The sequence below is a fragment of the Arvicanthis niloticus genome, chromosome 6, assembly GCF_011762505.2.
Source record: "Arvicanthis niloticus isolate mArvNil1 chromosome 6, mArvNil1.pat.X, whole genome shotgun sequence".
NCBI classification, from domain to species: Eukaryota; Metazoa; Chordata; class Mammalia; order Rodentia; family Muridae; genus Arvicanthis; species Arvicanthis niloticus.
The window spans coordinates 104220436-104244658 of NC_047663.1; the positions used below are offsets into that span (position 1 = coordinate 104220436).

Below are 24223 nucleotides of genomic sequence, written 5' to 3' on the forward strand. Positions count from 1 at the left end.
CAGCATGATATCTAGAATATCAGAACTGTAAAAGTTAAACTACAAAACTTTCAATCAATAAATAGTCTAACAAGACTAAGAGACAGACTTCAAGAGAAAAGACACAGAAAGAGTTTAAAGCATGTCAGTCAGAACTGTTATCAAGGAAAAAAAATGATATTGGCCAAGGAAGTAGGCTTCAGGCAGGAATCTGATGTTAGGCTAGAACAAAGAAGTAGTTTCAGGAAGGAATCTAAAACTTAGGCCAGAACAAAGAAGTAATTTCAGGCAGGAATCTAAATCTTAGGCTAGAACAAGGAAGTAGGCTTCAGACATGAAAATGACTTTGGACTTTGGACTAGGACAGGGAAGTTGGCTCAGATATTTTGGTCATTCTGATAAGCCCTTAGAAACAGTGATCTTAGGAGTGGTCACAGAATTTTGTTTATTGCCTTGCTCTTCCTTGACTATTTTCATCTGTTGTATCCCTCAACCTAGAACTGACCTAAATACTTGCATGTAATTCAAATGGTATAAAAGCAAAAAGGAGGAGGAGGATGGGATAGGGGGTTCTAGGGAAGGAAAATGAAGAAAGAGAATGGCATCTGAACTGTAAATAAATATAATATCCAATAAATAAATAAATAAATAGAACTATATACACTTAAAAAACAGAAGACAAATGACAACAAATGTTGGTGAGACTAAAGAAACACAGCTGGTGGGAATATAAACTAGCACAATAATTTCAAGAATTAGAGTGGAATGTTCTCAGAAAATTGAAAATATAACTACCATGACTTAGCTAAAACACTGGTGTGTGTATATATCCCTGCTCAAACTACACCATCTTTCTGGTCTGTACATTCCTCAGGAGAAGATCATCAGCTTCCCCGCCCTCTAAAGACCACAGTCTGAAGGTATGCCAGAAGATCTGCTGCAGCAAGGGCAACAGGTCACCAGAGTGCATGCTCCTCTGAAGACCCCACGGTCTGAAGGGATGCCAGGAGATCTGCTGCAGCAAGGGCAACAGATCACCAGAGTGCATGCTCCTCTGAAGACCCCATGGTCTGAAGGGATGCCAGAAGATCTGCTGCAGCAAGGGCAACAGATCACCAGAGTGCATGCTCCTCTGAAGACCCCATGGTCTGAAGGGATGCCAGAAGATCTGCTGCAGCAAGGGCAACAGATCACCAGAGTGCATGCTCCTCTGAAGACCCCATGGTCTGAAGGGATGCCAGAAGATCTGCTGCAGCAAGGGCAACAGGTCACCAGAGTGCATGTTCCTCTGAAGACTCCAGTCTGAACGCCTCTCAGGAGGTCTACTATAGCAACCCAGGAACACAAAAGACAGGTTCCAGACAGAGATACCCAGACCAGCTGATACCAGAGATAACCAGACCATACACAATACATAAGCCAATATACTCTGGCATTGCCACAACCCAGTTCTCCTACCACAGCAAGCCATGGATACACCAACACACCTGAAAATCAAAAAGCTGACCTAAAATCCTATCTCATGAAGATAAAAAGAGTCCTTTAAAAAGGATATAAATAACTCACTAAAGAAATAAAGGAAAACACAGGTAAACAGGTAGAAGCCCTTAAAGAAGAAACAAATTCCTTTAAGAAATATAAGAAAACACAATCAAACAAGTGAAGGAATTGAATAAAGCAGTTCAAGACCTAAAAGTGGAAGTAGAAACAATAAAGAGAACACAAATGGAGGCAAAACTAAAAATGGAAAACCTAGGAAAGAGGTCAGGAAATAAATATGACAGCATCAATAACAGAATACAAGAGATAGACGAGAGAAGCTCAGGTGAAGAAGATATTGACATAACAGTCAAAGAAAATTAAAAAAAAAAAAAAAAAAAAAAAAAAAAAAACCCTCCTAAGCCAAAAACATCCAGAAAATCCACAAGGAAAAGACCAAATCTAAGAATAACAGGAAGAGAAGAAAGCAAATATTCACAGCTCAAAAAAACCCTAAAACATTCTCAACAAAATCATAGAAGAAAACTTCCCCAACCTAAAGAAAGAGATACCCATAAATGTACACTAACCCTATAGAACACAAAATAGATTGGAACAGAAAAGAAAATCCTCTCCTCACATAATAATCAAAACACTAAATGCACAGAACAAAGAAAGAATATTAAAAGCTGTAAGAAGAAAAGGCCAAGTAAAATATAAAAGCAGACCTATCAGAATTACACCAGAATTCTCAACAGCGACCTTAAAATCCAGAAGAGCCTGGACAAAGGACATGCAGACCCTTATAGAACACAAATTCCAGCCCAGACTACTATACCCAGCAAAACCTCAACAATCATGGAGAAACCAAAATATTCCAGGACAAAACCAAATTTAAACATTATCTATCAATCCAGCCCTACAAAGGGATTTCAGAAGGAAAACTCCAAAAGGAGGGTACCTACACCCCCCCAAAAAAGATAGTAATCATCTCATAACAAAATCAAAAGAAGGAAATCACATACACATAAGGCCATGCGTTACAACAAACATAACAGGAACTAAAAATCATCTGTCTTTATATCTCTCAATATCAAGAGACTCAATTCCCCAATAAGAAGACATAAGTGAACAGACTGGATGGATACCATAACGATCCAGTATTTTGCAGACTACAAAAAAAACCATACCTCAATAACAAAGACAGACACTACCTCAGAGTAAAAGGCTCGAAAAAAGTCTTCCAAGCAAATGGTCCCAAGAAGCAAGCTGGAGTTGCCATCCTAATATTCAATAAAATAGACTTTTACACAAAAGTTATCAAGTGAGATGGGGAAGGACACTTCATGTTCATCAAAAGAAAAATCCACCAAGAGAAAGTTTCAGTTCTGAACATCTATGCCCCAAAGGCAAGGTCACCCACATTCATAACAGAAATTTTTCTAAAGCTCAAAACAAATATAAAATAATAGTGGGAGACTTCAAGATCCCACTCTCACCAATGGACAGGTCATTAAAATAGAAACTAAACAGAGACACAGAACACAGAGAGTTCATAACAAAAGTTATGAACTAAATGGATTTAACAGATATCTACAGAACATTTCACCCTAAAACAAAAGAATATACTTTCCTCTCAGCATCTCATGGAACCTTCTCCAAAACTGACCATATAATCAGTCACAATACAAGCCTCAACATGGACAAGAAGACTGAAATAATCCCATGCATGCTAATGAGATCACCATTAACTAAGGCTAGACTTCAATAACAACAAATCAACAGAAAACCCACATACCCATAGAAACTGAATAACTCTCTACTCAATGATAACTTAAAGAAAGAAATTAAAGACTTCCTAGAATTCAATGAAAATGATGACACAGCATACTCAAACTTATAGGACACTATGAAAGCAGTGCTAAAAAGAAAATGCATACACTAAGTGCCCTCATAAAGTAACTGGAGATAGCCTACACCAGCAACTTAAAAGGATATTGAAAGCCCTAGAACAAAAAGAAGCAAATACACCCAGGACAGCAGGAAATAGTCAAACTAAGGGCCTAAACTGAAACAAACAGAATGATACAAAAAAAAAAAAAAAAAAAAAAAAAAAAAAAATCAACAAAGTCAAAAGCTTTGAGGAATCAAGATAGATAAACCCATAGCCAGTTTAGCACTAACTAAAGAGCAGAGACAGTATCCAAATTAACAAAATCAGAAATAAAAAGGGAGACATAACAACAGAAATAAAGAAAAAAAAAACATCAGATCCTACTACAAAAGCCTGTATCTGACAAAACTGAAAAATCTAGATGAAATGGATGATTTTTTAGACAGATATCACATACAAAAGTTAAATCAAGAGCAGGTAAACTATCTAAACAGGATCATATCTGCTAAAAAAAAATAGAAGTCATTAAAAATGTCTCAAACAAACAAACAAACAATAAGGGCCAGATGACTTTAGTGCAGATTTCTATCAGACCTTCAAAGAACTAATACCAATACTCCTCAAACTATTTCATAAAATAGAAACAGAAGGAACACTATCTACTTCATTCTATGAAGCCAATTACACTGATAAATAAACCACACAAAGACCCAACAAAGAAAGAGAACTTCAGATCAATTTCACTTATGAATATCGATACAAAAATATTCAACACAATTCTCGCAAACAGAATCTAAGATCACATCTAAATCATCATTCATCAAGATCAAGTAGGCTTCATCCCAGGGATGCAGGGATAGTTCAATATACAGAAATATATCAACAGAATCCACTACACAAATAAACTTAAAGGGGAAAACAAAAACACATGATCATCTCATTAGATGCTGAAAAAGCCTTTGACTACCTCTTCATGAGAAAAGTATTGGAGAGATCAGGAACTCAAGGCCCCCAAAATTATTACTAAACATAATAAAAGCAATATACAGTAAACCAACAGCAAAAATCAAATGAAATGGAGAGATACTTGAAGCAATTCCACTAAAATCAGGGATAAAACAAGGCTGATCTTCTACAGCTGATAAACAACTTAAGCAAAATGGCTAAATATAAAATTAACTCAAACAAATCAGTAGCCTCCTTTATACAAATAAAAAAGGGGGGCTGAGAAAGTGATTAGGGAAACAACGCCCTTCACAATAGTCAGAAATAATATAAAATATCTTGGGGTGACTCTAACCAAACAAGTGAAAGATTTTGTATGACAACAATTTCAGGTCTCTCAAGAAAGAAATCAAAGAAGACCTCAGAAAATGGAGCGATCTCCCCGCTCATAGATTGGTAAGATTAACAGTGAAAATGGCCATCCTATCAAAATCAATCTACAGATTCAATGCAGTCCCCATCTAAATTCCAACACAATTCTTCAAAGACATGGAAAGTGCAATTCTTACATTAATCTGGAAAAAAAAAAAAAAAAAAAAACCAGAATAGCAAAAACAATTCTTAACAATAAAAGAACTTCTGGGAGAATTACCAACCCTGACCTCAAGCAGATGTCATCAAAGCAGTACTGATAAAATCTGCATGGTATTGGTACAAAGACAGGTTGATCCTTGAAATAAAATGGAAGACACAGAAATAAAACCACATACTCATGAACATTTGATCTTTGATAAAAAAATCAAAAAGTATATAATATAAAAAAGAAAGCATCTTCAATAAATGGTGCTGGTCTAACTGGCCATCTGTATATAGAAAAATTAAAGTAGTCACCTTTCACAAAGCTCAAGTCCAAGAGGATCAAGAACCTCAGCATAGAATCAGATACACTGAATCTAATAGAAGAGAAAGTGGGAAAGAGCCTCAAATACACTGGCACAGGAGGAATGATGCTTAACAGAATACCAGTGGCACAGGCTCTAAGATCAAGAATTGATAAATGGGATCTCATGAAACTGAAAACCTTCTATAAGGAAAAGGACATAGTCAATAGGAAAAATTGGCAACCTAAAGATTGGGAAAAGTCTTCACTAACTCCTCATCCAATAGAGGGCTAATACCCAAAATATATAAAGAACTCAAGAAGCTAACCTCCAGAAAACCAAACAACCCAATGGGGTATAGAACTAAACAGAGAATTCACAACAGAGGAATCTTTGAAGGCTTCAGACTGAGGTGGTGTGGGGCAGTGGGGCAGTGGGCGAATGGTTAATAAGCACTTAGTTAATCTTTAGTCATCAGGGAAATGAAAGTCAAAATGACCCTGCAACTCTACCTTACACCAATCAGAATGGCTAAGATCAAAAACTCAAGTGACAGAAAGCACATGCTGGCGAGGATGTGGAGAAAGAGGAACACTCCTCTATTGTTGGTGGGATTGCAAATTGGTAAAACCACTCTGGATGGAAATCAATCTGGAGGTTCCTCAGAAAACTAGAAATAGATCTACCTGAAGATCAGGCTATACCACTCTTGGGCATATACCCAAAAGATGCCCCACCATGCCACAGGGGCACATGTTCCACTTTGTTCATAGCAGCCTTATTATTTGTGATAGCCAGAAGCTGGAAACAACCCGATGTCCCACAATGGAAGAATGGATTCAGTTAATGCAACTCATTGACACAATGGAATACTAATCAGCTACTAAAAACGAGGACATCATGAGTTTTGCAGGCAAATGAATGGAACTAGAAAATAGTATCATCCTGATTGAGGTACCTGAGTGAATGGTATATACTCACTAATAAGTGGATATTAGCCAAAAAAGTACAGAATACCCAGGATACAATCCACAGAACTCAAGAATGTTAACAAGTGGAGGGGCCTAAGTGAGGATGTCTCAATCCCATTTGAGAGGGAGAAGAATGTAATCACAGGGGACAGACGGAGGGCCCTGGATGAGAGAGAGGAGAGGGGGAAAAAGGGGGAATATAATCAGGTATTACAAGGCCTGGGGGGAGGGGGGGAATAGGAGTGAAGCCCCGAGGGCCAGTAGAGTGACTGGAAACAAGCAACCTGGTTAGATGGGAGGTGGGGTACCCTCTAGAATGTACCAGAGATCTGGGAAGTGAGAGATTCTCAGGACTCCACAGGAGAAACCTTAGATGAAATGCCTAACAATGGAGAGAGGGAACTTGTAGAGTCCACCTCTAGTAGAAAGACAGGGTATCAAGTGGCTGGTTGGGGTTGTCGTTCCACAGTCATAAACTCTGACTCAGAAGCGTTCCTCTCTAAAAGAACTATAGGAACAAAAACGGAGAAAAGCCTGAGGGGAAAAAAGGTACAGTGACAGGCCCAAACTTGGATCCAACTCAAGGGGAGGCTCCAAGGCATGACACTATTACTGATATGGTGTGCTTACAGACAGGAGCCGAGCATGGCTGCCCTCTAAGAGACCCTAGAAACAGTTGACTGAGATAGATGCAGATACTTAAAAAAGCAACCATAGGAAGACCAGTAGTCTCAACTCAGCTGGCTCCTGAGGTCTCTCAGACACTGAACCACCAACCAGGCAGCATGTACTAGCTAAGTTAAAACAGCCTGGAGGTAATGGCACAGCCTTTAGTATTAGTGCTCCAGAGATGAAAGCATGTGAATATCTTTGAGTTCAAGGCCATCCTGGTCTGCAGAGTGAGTTTCAGGCCAATCAGAGCACAGCATTTGGTTCAAGTTATTATTGTATCTAATATGTGCACTGTTCTCAGAATTCTTTTTCTCAATCAAATAAAAAACCAGAGTTTAAAAAAAAATAACAACAAAAAAAAAGAAGAAAGAAAAAGAAAAAGAAAGAAAATAGCCATCCTATCAAGGAAGATCTACAGATTTAAAGTAATCCCAATAAAATGTTAGGGTTATTCTTAACATAAATAGGAAAAAACAACAAACAAAAAACAAGGAAAAAAACAGCAGAAAATCAAACAAAACCTTCCTCAAACTCTCTTAAAACTCACCTGGAAGTGGATAATACTCTGCATAGCCCAAACAACTTGAACAAAAGGAATTCTTCTGAAGGTATCATAATACCTATTTCAAGTTATTCTAAAAGATCACAGCAATAATAACATGCTGCTGGTGCAGAAACAGACAAAGAATCAATACAAGATTAAAGAGAAATGGTGTAAGTGTAAGTTCGTGCTCTACAGACAAAAATGCCAAAACCACATTAGACAAGGCATCTTTAAAGTGTGTTGGGAAAACTGGGTATCTACATGCAGAAGACTGAAACTAAACCCTACTTTCTAACCCCGCTTGAGGACGAAAAAGAGGGAGAGACAAAAAGATCTTGGAGAAGTGCACAGAAGAACACACAAGGATCAAGGATTTCAACATAAAACATGAAATTCTGAAATGCCTAGATGAAAACACAGAAAAGATACTAAATACACAGATGCAAGAAAGGACACTGTAAAGATGATTCTGGTTACTCAGGAAATAATGTCAACAATCAACAAATAGAACCTCATATAATTAAAAATTTGCACACCAAAGGAAACTATTTAACAAAGAGATAATCTACAGAATGGGAAAATATTTTTATCTGCTATGAATCTGATAGAGGATTAATATTTATAATATACAAAGAACTAAATATCAAGAAACAACCCAATTAACTGTACCATACATTAAAGAATAATTCTTAAAAGAAATACAAATCAACATCCTTACCACTGAGAAGATACTAATTCAAACTCCCCTGAGATACCATCTTATCCCCATCAAAATAGCTTTTATCAAGAAAATAAAAAATATGCCGAGGATATGAATAAAGAAACCCTTTATTCACTTTTGGTGGGAATACAGACTGGTACTGGAATTTTATTCAGGTGCTATAATTAATTAATTAATTAATCAATCATGACATTTTCAGGAAAACAGATTGATCTAGAAAATACCATATTATTAAATGAAGTAATCAGGCCTTGAACAGAAAAACTCCCCCATGGTCTCTCTCAGGATTCTAGCTTTGAATTCTTAGACTATGTGAACGTTTATAATGGGTCCATTAGTGGAAGTGGAACAATACAAGCCTAAATGGAGGGGAGAGTAGTAGAAAACTTTTTCTATGAAAGTAGAGAGAAGAAATATTAAGGTGGAAAAGGCTTCTTACATGGGGAATGAGTCAAGGAATGCAGAAGATTTAAGAGAAAGGGCTAACCAAAGGCAATGGGAAAAAAAAAAAAAAAAAAAAACCAAACTCCATAAAGCTTACTATTTGTTATTTTTTAAGTCGATTTATTAAAAAAATATAATTCAAAAAAATTTGAACAGAAGTCCATACACAGGTGGGTAATTTATGCCCTAGAAGCCAGAAGTTACTCAATAATAATAATAATAATGATAATGATAATGATAATAATAATAATGATAATAGTGTGATTCCTTCCCCTCCCCCTCTCTCACTAGAGACGAATCAGAAGGCTTTCTGTACACTAGGAAGTGCTCTAGCAATCAGACCATGAAAACAGTTGTTCCTTACAATGCTCAGTGAGCATCCACATTGAGAGCATCTGCTGTTTTATTAGAGGACACATTTTCCCCAGTTTCTAAATTCTTTCTATTATAATTTGAGAACAAGAACATGCACAGATATTTTTAATATGTGCATTCTATACACATACATATATACAAATTAAATAATATGAAGCCTTTTAACAACATTTACCTTTGTGCATTCGTCCATTTCATGTTCAAACATTGCATTAAAAACTGGGGATCGAGCTATAACAAGAATAAGCATCATTACTCAATGCATAAATTTATTTTTAAAATGTTATATTATCCAAAGGAAAAGGTACCTGCAAGCACAGACTTATGAGCTTTGAATTCTTTTCCTCTCACAAAAAAGCAGCAATCTGTAAATCTTGTGTTTTCCCAGAGATTACCTAAATCTTCTGCTAGTCGACATTCTGGCACCTTTAAAGTGTTTGTATTAGTATGTCCTGATACATTTACTGAATCTTGGACCACACTCACCTAATAAAGAAGACAACAAAGAAAACATTTTCATACAGCATTATTAATCACTAGTTACTATGTATATATTTTATTTATTAAATTTAAGATATCTTGATTAATTCAACATACCTAATACTAAGTAATCCCAAATCCTAGTACCCTCAAAACATATTTAATGATATAAATGAGAGAAATAGCCTAGGGAAACTAAGATATAACCTAAATCTTGTTCAGTGGTGACACTGTATGTAAATAAATAGCTTATCAATTGATTAGAAAGCTCATTTATTATAATCACAAAATTATTTCTTAATTAAAAACTCCACAATATCATTAGATTTACAAAGTTCATATCTTTGTGAAAGAATTTTTGTTTTTTTTTTTCACTTACACTGCACACCTATTAACATTTCAATTTCATTATATGTACTACTTTCAGAATTTTCAAAGACATAAAACTATTATCATAAAAACTGGAAACTTAGAGGAAGAGAAATGGCTTAGTACTCAGGTAAGAGTTCAGCCTGTCATTCTAAAGGACATGGGTCCCAGAACTGCCAACTCAGCAGTTCTCCACCATTTGTAACTCCATGGGATCCAACACTCCTTTCGGACCTTCCTGGGCACCAGACAGACAGTGGTATAGAGACATAGATGCAAAACACACACACACATAATAAAATAAAGTAAATATAAGAAGAAAATTGGTAATTTAATCATTATTCCTACACATTTCAACAACAGTAGAATTGATTTAAATATCTGCTAAAATTAATTAAAAATTTTTAAGTTAAATTAAATTAAGTAAAAGACATACTAAAGAAAAAATTCCCACTGTAATTTTTAAAGTTCTTGACATTTTCTGGAAAGTCAAAGGTAAGTTCAATACAAATGTACTTTAGTTCAATATGCATATATTTTATTTATCTATGAAACACTAAAAAGAATTGGGATAACTGTAACACTGCTTTTATGCAGATCCCCCATTAAAAATCGTTGTTCACTGAGTCAAATCTTATAACCTTCACACCATCTTTAAAAAACAGCACTCCACTGTATTACTTTGATAATTTTGTATTACAATGAACAACAAAAAAGAAACACTAACAAACCAAATAGTTCAGAACAAATGAACAATTTTGAAAAATTAAATTGGATGTACTGTATTAGTTATGCTTTGAGTACTAAATATTGAGAATGGGAACATTTTTTACAAAGCGGTAGACAAATGAATTGATTTCTTGAGAATGTAATTTAAGGGTACACACTGGGCTTGAGACACGGTTCAGTCAGCAAACTGCTGTGCAAATTTGAGGATCTGAGTTTGATCTCTAGTACCCAAGTGAAAAACATAACAATTTACAGCAGCAAGTGCAATCCTAACACTGGGAAGGCTGAGAGAGGAGGATGCCTAATGTTTGCTGGCCAGTCAGCCAGCCAAATGAGGACGCACCAGGTTCAGTAAGGATCTAAAAAAAAAAAAAAAAAAAACCAACCAACCAACCAAACAAAAAAAACCCAAAACAAAACCATCTAAACAAAGCAAACCCACCATCATGCAGGAAGCACATATTACAATAAACCATGTAGAAAATGAAAATGCATAACAGATAAACTTGAGCAAATTACTAACATGCAAATACATGGTCCTGTTTAAAAGGTCTAGAGATCTGATATACTAGTATATAGAAATGTGTGTTTCAAATAAGTTACTAAACACGAGAAAAAGCTAGACAAGATTTAGATTGGAAATATATGTGGCATAGAGGTAATTTGATCTATTCACTTTATCTTATAGACAGTTCAAACTGGTATCATAAAGTAAATAAAGCAATGTAAATCACATGGATAGTCTGTACCAGAAAAAGCTTCATATACCTCCAGATTCCTAAGGTCTTTATACTACATGTTATTTTTAATATATATAATTACCTTATACTATTACCTTTAGCAATTATGGACAAAGGTATTTATTACAATAATCTTATTTTCTAAATATGGGGGCCAAGATATTATGTACATAAAGCCATACACAAAGGTTCTATCTTAAGACTTTCATAATTCAAAGTATCTAAAATTTCAGTAACTTTAAGAGAAAAAAATGCTCCATTGATCTTTACTTCATTGCCCTATTTTACTATTTATCAAAAGACAATGATACACAAATGGACTATGCTGATGTAAACATATACTCAATTTATTTAGCAATCATTTTTAAAATACAATGTATTTAATTGCTTATATTAATAATTATTCTTACTGGGCGGTGGTGGCTCACACCTTTAATCCCAGCACTTGGGAGGAAGAGGCAAGTGGATTTCTGAGTTTGAGGCTGGCCTGATCTACAAAGTGAGTTCCAGGACAGCCAGGACTACACAGAGAAACCCTGTCTTAAAACAAAAACAAAAAACAAAAAACAAAAAACAAAAAACAAAAAACAAACAACAACAACAACAACAACAAAAAACAACCAATAAATAAATAAATAAATAAATAAAAAATAATTATTATTATTATTGAAATTTTTAAGTAGAGAGAACTGGATTGTTTAATTACCTACATAAATTACACAGTTTTATAAAAAATACGGTCACAATTTATATAGAAAAAAATTTCTTAAGCTCTATGTGTTGTTTCTAATTCAATATAACTTATGTTTGTTTGAATGCATGCATGTATGTGTGTATAAACTGCAAGTGCATAAGTGTCATACCATCATGCAGCGCTCAGAGGAGAACTTTGAAGAACCAGTTCTCTCCTTACTTTGTTTCTGAGGTTGAATCTGGCTTGTTATCATGTTATTTCTAGCTAGACCACAAGTCTCAGTCTGATTCTCCTGTCTTAGCCACTCATTTACTGTAGGAGTGCTGGGACTACAGCTGTGTGCTACCACAACTGCCTTTTTATGTGTTTTCTGGTCATCAAGGATGTGCATGGCAAGTGCTTTTACACACTGAATTATCTCCCTGGGACCCAAGCTAACATATTTAATATAAAAACTTGGCAGAAGACACACAATCATATATAAAGTAAGTATGTAAAAGAATAAGAAATCAGAGACATTATCACTGTGGAGTGATGCACAGCTACACTCTGTATAAGCAATCATACTGTAAAGGACTCGCATTCCTTCCATATCTATCTAGTGCTATCAAAGCAACCACACATTTCAATTCAAATAGAAATTAATGACCTAAATAAAGTTGAGAAGTGATGGGTTCTCACTGTTTTGATATCTATAATTTGAAATGATAAAAACATTGAGAACAGGTAATGAACAACTTAATGGAACCTAGAGAGAAAATTCAGGAAGAAGGCTGAGATTCTCTGCTGACTTAACACATAAGACAATTCTCTTTTTAAACTTGCCATTGGTTCACCCTAAGAACATAGCTTATAATGAAGATGAGTATTTCAGGGGTATAACTGTATATGAATCTAGCTCACAAATCTAGTTCTTCTTTTCTGCTTTGACTGAACAGTACTTGTTCTAACCTTTAAAAACCTGAACCCTGTAAAACTAAAAGGGAGCTGTTTCTAAACCCACACAGTATTATAGTGTCACTAGAATCAACTACTTGCTTAACCTCTAGACTGACTACAAAAAGTCCAGTTTTGCATATCTCCTAGAAAAGGGAGACAGTAAGAGCTTGGGGGTTTCAAGATCCCATTTTAAAAGTTCTAGTCATAGCAAGAGTGTAGTCAACTTTTCATTTCTCAGCTATGAAATAAAACCCATCTTCTACACAATACCACAATGTATTAAACGGACCTTATTAAAAGGATACCTTATCAATAGGAATTATTTTATGTGTCCTTAGGAAAGAATGAGTTCAGCTTTATTAAAAGCTCATCTATTTTAACTATACATATATATTTCTGTCTCTCAAGGAATGTCATAGATCTGTAGACTATCAATAATATTTAATATTTTTAAGGTTTCAAAATATGAGTGACTTTAACCAGTGTTCTATTTCTCCAATTTATTCTCAATTTCTGTTTGTGCATCATTTTGGAGAAAGGAAGCAGAGCTGTTTACACTGTTAAAGATTTTCATCTAACGCTTGCCACTAAATAGACTGCAAGACTAACCTATGTCTTGCATAAAAAGAGTAGTACCAGCTGCCTTACCTGTCTACAGCACCACTTGCAGTGGAGGGGAGATGCCAGTTCTTTAGGGAGGGCAGTGCAATGCTTCCACCTCTTCTGCAAGCAGTGTTGGAGATGCTGTAGAATGAAGGGTATCCATGAGAGGAGTGGAAGGAATGATGGAGGGCACAAAGAACGTTAAAAGTGACTTTGCCCATCTGTACTAAAGATAGTGCCCAAGAGATAATGTCTGGGCTTGTGAAAAGCACATTTCAAGATCTAAAAATGGGTTACCTTAAAAATATGTCATAAGTTTTATGGGTCACTAGAATGTGTTATTTAGCATATTGATAATATACACACATACCTGAATAATCTTAAAATTAATTTCAGCCTTAATTCTGAATTTATTGTCTAGGTTCCAGTATATACACCCAGAAAAACACCTACTAACAAACATTATTTCAGTTCTATAATACAGATTATTTTCTAAAAGAGGTTAAGTTATTAGTCAAATCTATCAGGCCATTTTGTTTGATTGTGTTTTTATAGATTGCTCAAAGAATTTTTAAGGACCACTAAATTATAAGATGACCTTAAAAAAAAAAAACCTAACATTTTCAAATTAAGATCAATTCTAAAATTCTGGAAGAATCTACAATAAAGGTCAAAATTTAAACAGTATAATAATTTTATCTATTTAAAATACTACTTAAATGCCTGCTTACTACAAACAAATGCTTCAAGTTTTAGCCCCTTGAAATGATGAGGAAACAACCCAATAATTGTATTTATAACAAATGAATTATGCAGTTCATTTATGTATGTATTTCTCTGTGGTCATACTTTAATTACTATGCATACTTCAGAATGATATAATACAATGGTACAGAGTTTGTAATTTTGAAAGTTTCTATTCATTGACTAGAGACTAAAGTTAATTCAGTAGATAAGGAAGTTACTATATTCACCTCTTCACATTAATTTGCTGAAGTATATTGATATTTTAAGAAATTTATCTGCTACTTAAGTATATCAATAAAATTGTACTAAAAACAATATAATCTTTTTGAGTTTATTCCAAAAGTTGAATTTCATGATTTTATATCAATAAAACTATCCAAAGATAAAAATGACATAAGCAAACCCAAACCTAAACTCAAACAAGTCATAAGAGTAAATTCCTGGAAGAGGAAATAGAATTTTCAAAATATGATACAATATGAATATAAATTAAGCAAATATTCTTATGCCAAATTATATGTGCACATCATTAAAATATCAAGTTTGTTTTTTATAATATTAACACAGATTTGACTATGTTAATCCAATAGCTTGAAGGACCAGAAGGCTTCCCAATGTTTTCCACATGCATTTTCATTCAAACTATAAACTGCAGAAGGTTGTATCAGATTAATCTATAAAACTGGCTATGTCAGCATTATTCAAAATAAAGAAGATATTAAATGTGCACAATGATATATATATGTATATATATACACATATGTATGTATATATATACATTTATATATTTAGTATGTGGTAGTATAACTATGCAAAAAAACTAGAGACATGGCAAAAATATAAAACACCATGTTGATTTGTAAGATTATTTTAGTCAGATTTTTCTAAAAAAGAATTTACAAAAGAAACCCTGTAAAATAAACCAATCACTTTCATTTTAAAATTATACTCTGTATTAATCTAGTTCACTCTTTTTCCACATTAGTAAATAAACCATGGAGTTATTAATATAAAGGCATACCTACCTCACAGAATAACGTAAGCTTGTCGTCTGGAAGGAGACCATTAGCTTCATCAAGCAAAAAATCCCTTCTAATGAATTTTTTAAATCCCCAGTCCTTCCCCTGCACAAATCGATACGCTCTTTGGCTTTCTGGTGGAAAACAGAGGTTTAAATCAAACAAGATTCAAAGATAATTTTTTCCTTAATGGTAAAGAAATACAAATGTACAGAATATAGCTAGAATATTCGTTATGCTGTATGAGCTACAAGTATAAAAAAGGCATCTGAAGAAACTTGTCAGGAGAATTAAACCCTTTCATTGTTCCTCAAAGTTTGGCCACAGTCATTGAACTTAAATTAAGACTTATGAATCTCTTAAGAAAAGTCATCAAATCCCTTAGAGGGAAAGGAGACACACAGACACACATGCACACATTTGCATTTTCTCACACACAGACACAGACACACACACACACACACAGACACAGACACACACCTCTGTTGCCTGTAAATAATAAATGCAAATCATACTGGTATTGGCATAGTAGTCATCATCTAACGTCAAAACTTCATTAAAAAATATCTCATTTCTTGTTTCTCCCTTTAAGACCAATGATCTAATTCATTAAGAAATTTTTTAAGCACTGCTGCCAAACATACCTATTGATTTACGTTTGCTGAATTATAGAAAACCTCAAGTTGGTGAGAATGTTAAAAAGCCTCTTCCTGTTCCCACGGTACATATAATCTCATGAAATAAACATCCATACATAAAAGCCCTCAAAATGCTTTTTGTAGAATTTGTAAAAAAAAAAAAAAAAAAATTTAATAAATATCTAAGATGTTTCAAATATTTTAGGGACTGCTCAATTGTATGGTGTGAAATACACAAGATTCTCAACAAAGTATTTTTTACATATCATCCATTATCTACACAATTAGCATAGAACTTTAACTGAAATACTCTATTTTAAGTGACATATAATATGAAAATGTAAAAATTAATTATATGTGTAATGAAGTTACTCGATTCTTTAATTCACTTCTAAGAAAGTATTTACAATTCAGTGTGGCCATTCACAGGCTATTACCCTATAAAAAACATTGTAAATATTCTCTAACATTCTTCTCTTATACAGCTCTGAAGTAAAGAATTTTAACGGAAATTAAAAAGCTCTGACTACAAGAAAATTTCCTTTTCTTTCATTCACTGTTAAAAAAAAAAAAAAAAATTCTAGTGAGAAAATATGAGGCCAGTCCATTTCCTTGTAATGTCCACCAAAAAGGCAAGGGAGAGGAGACACTTTCCTGATGACATATACCAGAAACCCTGTTTTAGCAGCAACTACTTTTCCAAGTGACAAGTGCAACATTATTTTAGGACATGAAGCAGTTAAATTTTAATATTATTGTAACTACCTCTATATTTTTATGGAGCTAAACCATAGGAAACAACTTAAGCTCAAATGTGAAATTAAAAAATGGCCAATGATAAATGTTTTGAACTAAGACATAAGAGAGGACAATAATCTCAGTTTTCCAGGTAAAGTATGAAGAAAAGTCTTTTGCCAATCACTTACCCATTGCTTTTGTTTCTTCCCTTTTAGCATTCAGAAGAGAGAATTTGAATTTAGCTCGAACCTCACTTTTTGGGCAGCTAACTAGAAGCAAATATAAGGACAAATAGTCTTTACTTTCATCATCCAATCCCTTTGGGTTCACCCTCAGGCACCTGAAATAAAACAATAGGTCATTTATAGTAATTTAGTATTCGGCATAAACAAAAAAGGGCAGACAACACTGAAATTACCTACAAATTAGTATCTCAACTGCACTTCTGAAATAACCATGTAGTTTTTTTTACATTTCTCCAATTTATTAGGAATTAATTACTAATTTAGTGTAAAATTATACTAATGACTATAGTACCAACAATAACAGTAAACACAAAGTTAACAAAAAATAGAGTAAAAAAATATGTTTACCATTTCATTTTATCATTTGGGCCAGAAGAAAATGTTGAACTCTTTAACACTTCACCCATTTCTTCTCGACAAAAACTGAAGTTATTAATAGTCCACATGTAGGAAAATTTCACTACTTTAACCTACAAGATAAGAAAACCATTTTTATCCTCATGACTTAATCTTGTCACAAATCAAATATTCATTCTAATGACAGTGAAGCCATATTGCTTTACAATTTTACAGTAATACTTGTCATTGTTAGAGAATGTATGTGACAAGCAGCAAATGCATTTTAAATGGCATGTACCTGTGTGTAACACCAGCTTTCTGCAACAGGACTAGTAGACATATCTCCATGCAGAGGTGGAGTAGGTTCCCGAGACATTGCCACTTTATTACAGTCTTAAGATTCATATAGTATCCCACAAACTTGAATAATTTAGCTACAAACAAAGAAATTAAATTTACTGGTCAATCTTTGAGAAAATCAGAAAGAGAGATTATATTTAAAGTTCGAGAAATTAGTATTAAAATTAGATTTTGAAAGAGTACATGAGGTATTTAAATAATTTTAGAAATTTTTCATAAATCCATAAGCATCTGTCAATCTAAACCTGAAATGCAAACCAGCTTAATATTTATATAAGACTATTTTTCAAATACCACAAATCAAAAATATCCATGTAGCATATCACAGAAACTTAATGTCATCAAAGTCTGGCTCATCTTCTGCCATCACTTCTTGAAATGCAAAGGGCCATAGGCGAGTTCTCACTGTAACTCTATGTCACTACCTGCCAGATCCTAGTTCTCACCAAAGAACACAGATGTCTACAAAAGCCTATAAATAACTCAGACTACCCACTGTGTCCTTAGACAGTATCTGTGGCATAGTGTTTTCTTCGAAGATGTACTAAGTGATTTATTTCCCTTCTAGTTATCTATTCCTGATCCAAATCAATTTGGATGAACAATTAGTAACCTATCTGGATGTCGTGAGCAGCCATTTGTTTGAGATGAGCTCTCTTCTCCAGGGTGTACTTTTGAAATCTCTGTCAAAATCAGTTGGTTGCAGTTGCATGGGAAAACGTCAATACACCATAGTAATAGTTTTCATTATTGGTGCCTATGTCCTTTTCTTCAGTTCTCATCTTCCATCCTCCTACTGACATTGTTGATTTTGTTGAATATACTATACTTTTTAGGAACAATGAGAACCTACTTTTGATTTAAAAACTGATCAAGAATACCACATAAATCTGATGGAGGGAAATACTTGGCAGAAGAAGACAAATTCTTCAATTAAAAAAAGAGATTTTTCTCTAAAACTATAAAACAGGAGTTAAAATAAGAAAATGAATTGAGTAAACCACTTGACATATTAAGAAAGAAATATAGCTATAAAAGATAAAACTATGAGTGAAGAAACACTTTAAAATTCTTCAATACAGATAAGAAACAAGAGCCAGGAATCATGGTGCAGGCTTGGAGCCCCAGCCAAGAGCAGAAGGATCATAGAAACAGAGTCTGGTAAACAAGGTGGACTGAAGGAGAACCACTAGAGATAACAGACTAGCCTGGTTTACACAGCAAAGTCCTGAATACTGCCTCAAAACAAAGAAAACAGAAGAGGAGGTAGAAATAGCTAAGGGGGGTAATGGTGGTAACAGAACAGGAGAGAAGAAAATTGGGGGAAAGGGAGAAGACAACAGGAGGGAAGAGGATGGAGGTAAGAATTGAAGAGAAAACAGTCACCAATAATGAAAACTATTACCGCAATATATAAAAGTCCTCCCAGGCAACTACAACTGATTCATTGAACTTTTTATTGGTTCTTTGTGAATTTTACATCAGGTACCCCAATCCCATTTATCTCCCTCTCCCTTCATACCTCCCCTCTACCCTTGTAACCTCTCCCCAAACAGGGGGAAAAAAAAATCTCACTGTGGAAGCTGTAGTTGGGTCACTGTGGAAATACAGTATACCCTTTTGTCCTTTGTTTGCAGATGTTCATTGCAGTGAGGCTTGGTCTGGTACAAACCTCTGAATTCTGTTACACTATCAATACTAGAATAAACAAGAGATGGTGGGAAGGGAAGGCTAACTAAAACTAGTAAGTTATGAAGAAACCATACAGAAATCTATTAATTTTTAGGCTAACTAAATATATAATTAAAATAATAACAGAATAGAGACATTTATCATAAGTAGAATTCTGTCTCCCTGTAATGACCATGGGTTACTAAATGAAAATCCCAGTAGCAAGTAAAGAATACCACTCAGGGAGTTCTACAACACCACCTAAAAGGCCCCCCAAAAATACAGGTCATTGTCACTGATGTTGGTTCTTTACCAGAACCATGGACTCTACCATTGAAATAAAGGTACCACACAATTTGGAAGTAGAAATCACACAAATCAGGTAGAAACTAAGCTGGAAGGTCCCTCCTGCTGTGTAGCTTTTATAGTGCCAGATATGGCTACTCAGACAGCTAAGCGAAAAGTGGTTAAGGTTCTTATCCAGCTGTGGACCTTGTATGATACAATGCCAACCTGTCAGAGGAGATATGTCCATTGGTCCAATAATAACATGAATCATATAGGATTAACAAACTGCATTCTGATTGGATCAGAAGCCCACTCTGCTAAAAGAAGCTATCTCTTGAACATGATAAATTCACTCAAGTTACTTTCCAAAGGTAGACATGTAAAGAAAAAAACAAAACAAAACAAAACACAACAACCTTCATATAAAGAAATTCTAATATATTTTTTTTATACCACATGAACGCAAACCAGAAATTCATGTTTTTAAATGAAAGGTAGCCAGGCATGGTAACACAGGCCGGCTTCACAATCACTATCCCCTTTCTTCTCCCTTCCAAGTCCTGGATTACATAAAGGCTGTACTAGGTCTCATCACCACTACATCCACACCAGGCCAGCATCTAGTCCCTTTTCTTCCTTGATGATAGCCATTTCACAACCTTACTCTTAAAATGTAAATAACTAACAAGTGACTGAACACAAATTTGCCTGGCTCCAAACCCATGCTCCTCCCATAGAATATTGCTGACTCTAAAAGTTACAGAGACGCAACAGGCTGATTATTTCAACTCTTAATTTTACAGATGACAACCAAAAGACACAGGCTACATGAAATATCAATGTAAAATGTTAAGTACTAGAATAAGGGACAAAGATGAGATACTTGAAAGTCAACTTCACTATTTCCAGTAGTCTTTACCCATCTATTTTAAAAGAAAAAAAAATAATGTATTCTATTAACTAATGCCATTCAGACCTTCCTATCTTTATTCTTTCAAATAAGATTGTATAAAAAAAGAACATAACTAAAATATTATCAGTAAACAAATGATTTCTTTCTTAGTCAATGGACATAGGATAGGGCCATGGCATGAAAAATCTATCCTACATAGTTTAAAAACATACTGAACATCACAGCATAACTAAACAATAAACAACTGAATACCATGTATTTAATTGCATGGCCAAACACCAAATGTGGCTTGCTGCAGCCTAATATCCTGAGAATACAATTACTGAATAATGCTAGCCTAAGAAAACATAAAAGTTTAAAAACTGAAAGTAGAATATCTTCTGAATATGGACTGCTTTCATAAAGTAGTAAAACTCAAGCTAAACCAATGTTAAGTGAAGGACTTGTCTGGATTTAGTTTAGAAATTTCAAGTGTGATATTTCCTCCTTTACTTATTGATAAAAAGTGAGTTTTACTGATATGAACATTTGTGAGATTTCCTATTTCATAGAAGCATAAGCACTAATGTTTGATACAGATGAATACTAACATAACTACCTATGTTTACTACAAAAATTTCCCAATATTTATGAGAAAATAAAGGTCATGTTAAATAACCATGCACCTATCATTCCATTTCTTCTCCCTACCAAAAGTAAGTATTGGCTTGAGACTGCTGCTAACATTAAATGAATATGAAGAGATTTATCAATGACTCCCTAAACTTTACAGGCAGGAGTTCACAGATGTAATGAATGCATACACAGATATGACAAAAAAAATAGTCGAGTAGTGACTCTGAATGTAATAAAATATCTGACAATAACAAGAAAGCCCGCTATAGTTAGTGAACTACAATGAAGAAAGAACTTACTCAATTTAGTTATAAGTGATAATGACATTTTAGCAAATGTGCCAGGGCCTCCTTCATCAGTAACAACAATAGTATTAGCCCATGTTCTGAGAAGAGGGTACTGCTACCAAAGAAAGCTTGTGAACTTTATTCTAAAACATCTGTAGTTCTATCTTTAGCTAGCTTGGTAACTTTGAAAGCCTGGCTCAAGAGCTTGTCTTTCTTTCACTTGTGTCCATACTTTGGGAATACAGAAGTAGCCAGAAGATCCTGGACAGATGTCATACAGACCCTAAGAGAACATAAATGCCAGCCCAGGCTATTATACCCAGCAAAACTCTCAATTACCATAGATGGAGAAACCAAGATATTCCATGACAAAACTAAATTCAAACAATATCTTTCCATAAATCCAACCCTGCAAAGGATAACAGATAAAAAACTCTAATACAAAAAGGGAAACTATACCCTAGAAAAAGCAAGAAAGTAATCTTTTTTCAACAAACCCAAAAGAAGATAATTACATACACATAATTCCACCTCTAACAACAAAATTACTAGGAAGCAACAATCACTGGTCCTTAATATCTCTTAACATCAATGGACTCAATTCCCCAATAAAAACATAAGACTGACTGACTAGATACATAAACAGGACCCAGCATTTTGCTGCATATAAGAAATGCACCTTAATCACAAAGACAGATACTACCTCAGAGCAAATGGTCTGGAGAAAATTTTTCCAAGCAAATAGTCCCACGAAACAAGCTGGAGTAGCCATTCTAATATCAAGTAAAATCAAAGTTATCAAAAAAGGTAAGGAAGGACGCTTTATACTCACCAAAGGGGGAAAAAAAATTACCAAGATGAACTCTCAATTCTGAACATCTATTCCCCAAATGCAAGGGCACCCACATTTGTAAAAGAAATAATAGTAAAGCTCAAAGCAAGCATTGAACTTCACACAGTAATAGTGGGGTACTTCAGCACCCCACTCTCATCTATAGACAGATTATGAAAACAGACACTAAAAAGAAACACAGTGAAACTAACATAAGTTATGAACCAAATGGATTTAGCAGATATCTATAGAACATTTCACACACACACCCCCCAAAAATATACTGTCTTCTCGGCACCTCATGTTACCTTCTCCAAAACTGACCATATAATAGAATATAAAACAAGTCTCAAATAAAACAAGAAAACTGAAATAAGCCCAAGCATCCTATCAGATCACCATGCACTAAAGCTGGTCTTCAATAAGAAAAACAACACAAATCCCACATACTCTTGGAAACCGAACAACTCTCTACTCAGTGAAAACTTGGTCAGGGAAGAAATAAAGAAAGAAATTAAAGGCTTTAGAATTTAATGAAAATGAAGGCACAGTATACCAAAATGTATAGGACACAATGAAAGCAGTGCTAAGAGGAAAACTCATAACCCTGAGTCCCTCCAAAAAGAAACTGGAGAGAAAACACAATAGCAGCTTAACAGCACACCTGAAAGCTTTAGAACAAAAAGAAGCAGATACATCCAAGAGGAGTGGATGGCAGGAAACGATCAAACTCAGGACTGAAATCAACCAAGTAGAAAGGAAGAGAACTATACAAAGAATCAACGAGACCAGGAGTTGGTTCTTAGAGAAAATCAACAAGATAAACCCTTAGCCAGACTAACCGGAGGGCACAGAGACAGTATCCAAATTAACAAGATGAGAAATGAAAAGGAAGACATAACAACAGAAACTGAAGAAATTCATGAGATCCTACTACAAAAGCCTATACTCAACAAAACTGGAAAATCTAGATGAAATGAATGATTCTCTAGGCAGATACCAGGTACCAAAGTTAAATCAGGATTGGATAAACCATCTAAAGAGTGCCATAATCCCTAAAAACAAACAAACAAACAAAAAAAAAAAATAGAAGTAGTCATTAAAAGTCTCTGAACCAAAAAAAGCCCAGGAAACAGATGGTTTTAGTGCAGAATACTATCAGACCTTCAAAGAAGACCTAATACCAATTCTGTTCAAACAATTCCACAAAACAGAAGGAACACTACCTAATTCAGTCTACGAAGCAATAGTTACACTGATACCTAAACCACACAAAGACACAACAAAGAAAAAGAACTTTAGACCAATTTTTCTTATGAATATCAATGCAAAACTACTCAACAAAATTCTCGAAAATGTGGAATGCTAGGGTGGCAAGGAGGGAGTGGTTGACTGGGTAGGGAAGCTCCCTCATAGAAGCAGAGAGCAGCAGGGATGGGATGGGAGTTTCCAGAGAGAAAACAGAGAATGGGGATAATATTTGAAATGCAAGTAAATAAAATAACCAATAAAAAATATTTTTTAAAAAAGGGATTTAAGAGCACTCTACACCAGGGACAGTCTGGATTACCTATATATCATAAAGACACATATAGATTATCTTTGTCCAGCCCTGCTCCATCCAGGTAATCCCTATGACGCACAATGACTTACCATGAACATCACTTCCTCTTAAATCTCTCTTCCTCCCTTTGGGGTTTCCCAGTGTTCATCCTGTTCCCAGGCAAACATCCTCCAGCATAGCACATGGCTGGGAAACCCAGTAAACTCCCTTGGTTCACAATGTAACAGTCATAGCAGCTGCTTAACTGATACCTTCAGTGCTCATCCAGTCTTGAAACTCAGCCCAAAGGACACTTAACTTGTTCCAAGTAACTTGACCATTTCACTAAAGGCTATAGCAGACAAACTAGGCTCCAACAGGGAACATGAATATCCCAACCCTCCTATCAATTAGCCTCCTTCTGAGCACTGAACCCATGCTGAAAGAACATGCTGTATAAAACGGAAAGAAAAATTTAACCAGCTAACTGCAAATACACAAATCCAAACACAGAAATAAAAACATGAGA

The 24223-nt window shown here is 34.7% G+C and overlaps 1 protein-coding gene across 11 annotated transcripts in view; it reads right to left on the reverse strand.

Moving 5' to 3' along the window:
* The window catches only part of Spopl (speckle type BTB/POZ protein like), a 73401-nt gene that overhangs the window by 19399 nt on the left and 29779 nt on the right, over nt 1–24223 (reverse strand). For 6 of the 11 annotated variants that reach the window (XR_013111510.1, XM_076937476.1, XM_076937477.1 and 3 more), the window contains 7 exons: nt 17484–17619; nt 17195–17316; nt 16790–16941; nt 15232–15359; nt 13505–13600; nt 9214–9391; nt 9081–9136 (listed from right to left, as the gene is read on the reverse strand). Coding sequence is in view for 10 of the 11 variants with exons in the window: in XM_076937476.1 (XP_076793591.1) it covers nt 9081–9136; nt 9214–9391; nt 13505–13600; nt 15232–15359; nt 16790–16941; nt 17195–17316; nt 17484–17561 (810 nt within the window). In the remaining variant the exon portion in view is untranslated. The remainder of the gene's footprint in view (nt 1–9080; nt 9137–9213; nt 9392–13504; nt 13601–15231; nt 15360–16789; nt 16942–17194; nt 17317–17483; nt 17620–24223) is intronic. The other 5 variants (XM_034506797.2, XM_076937481.1, XM_076937482.1 and 2 more) reach the window with 3 other exon arrangements.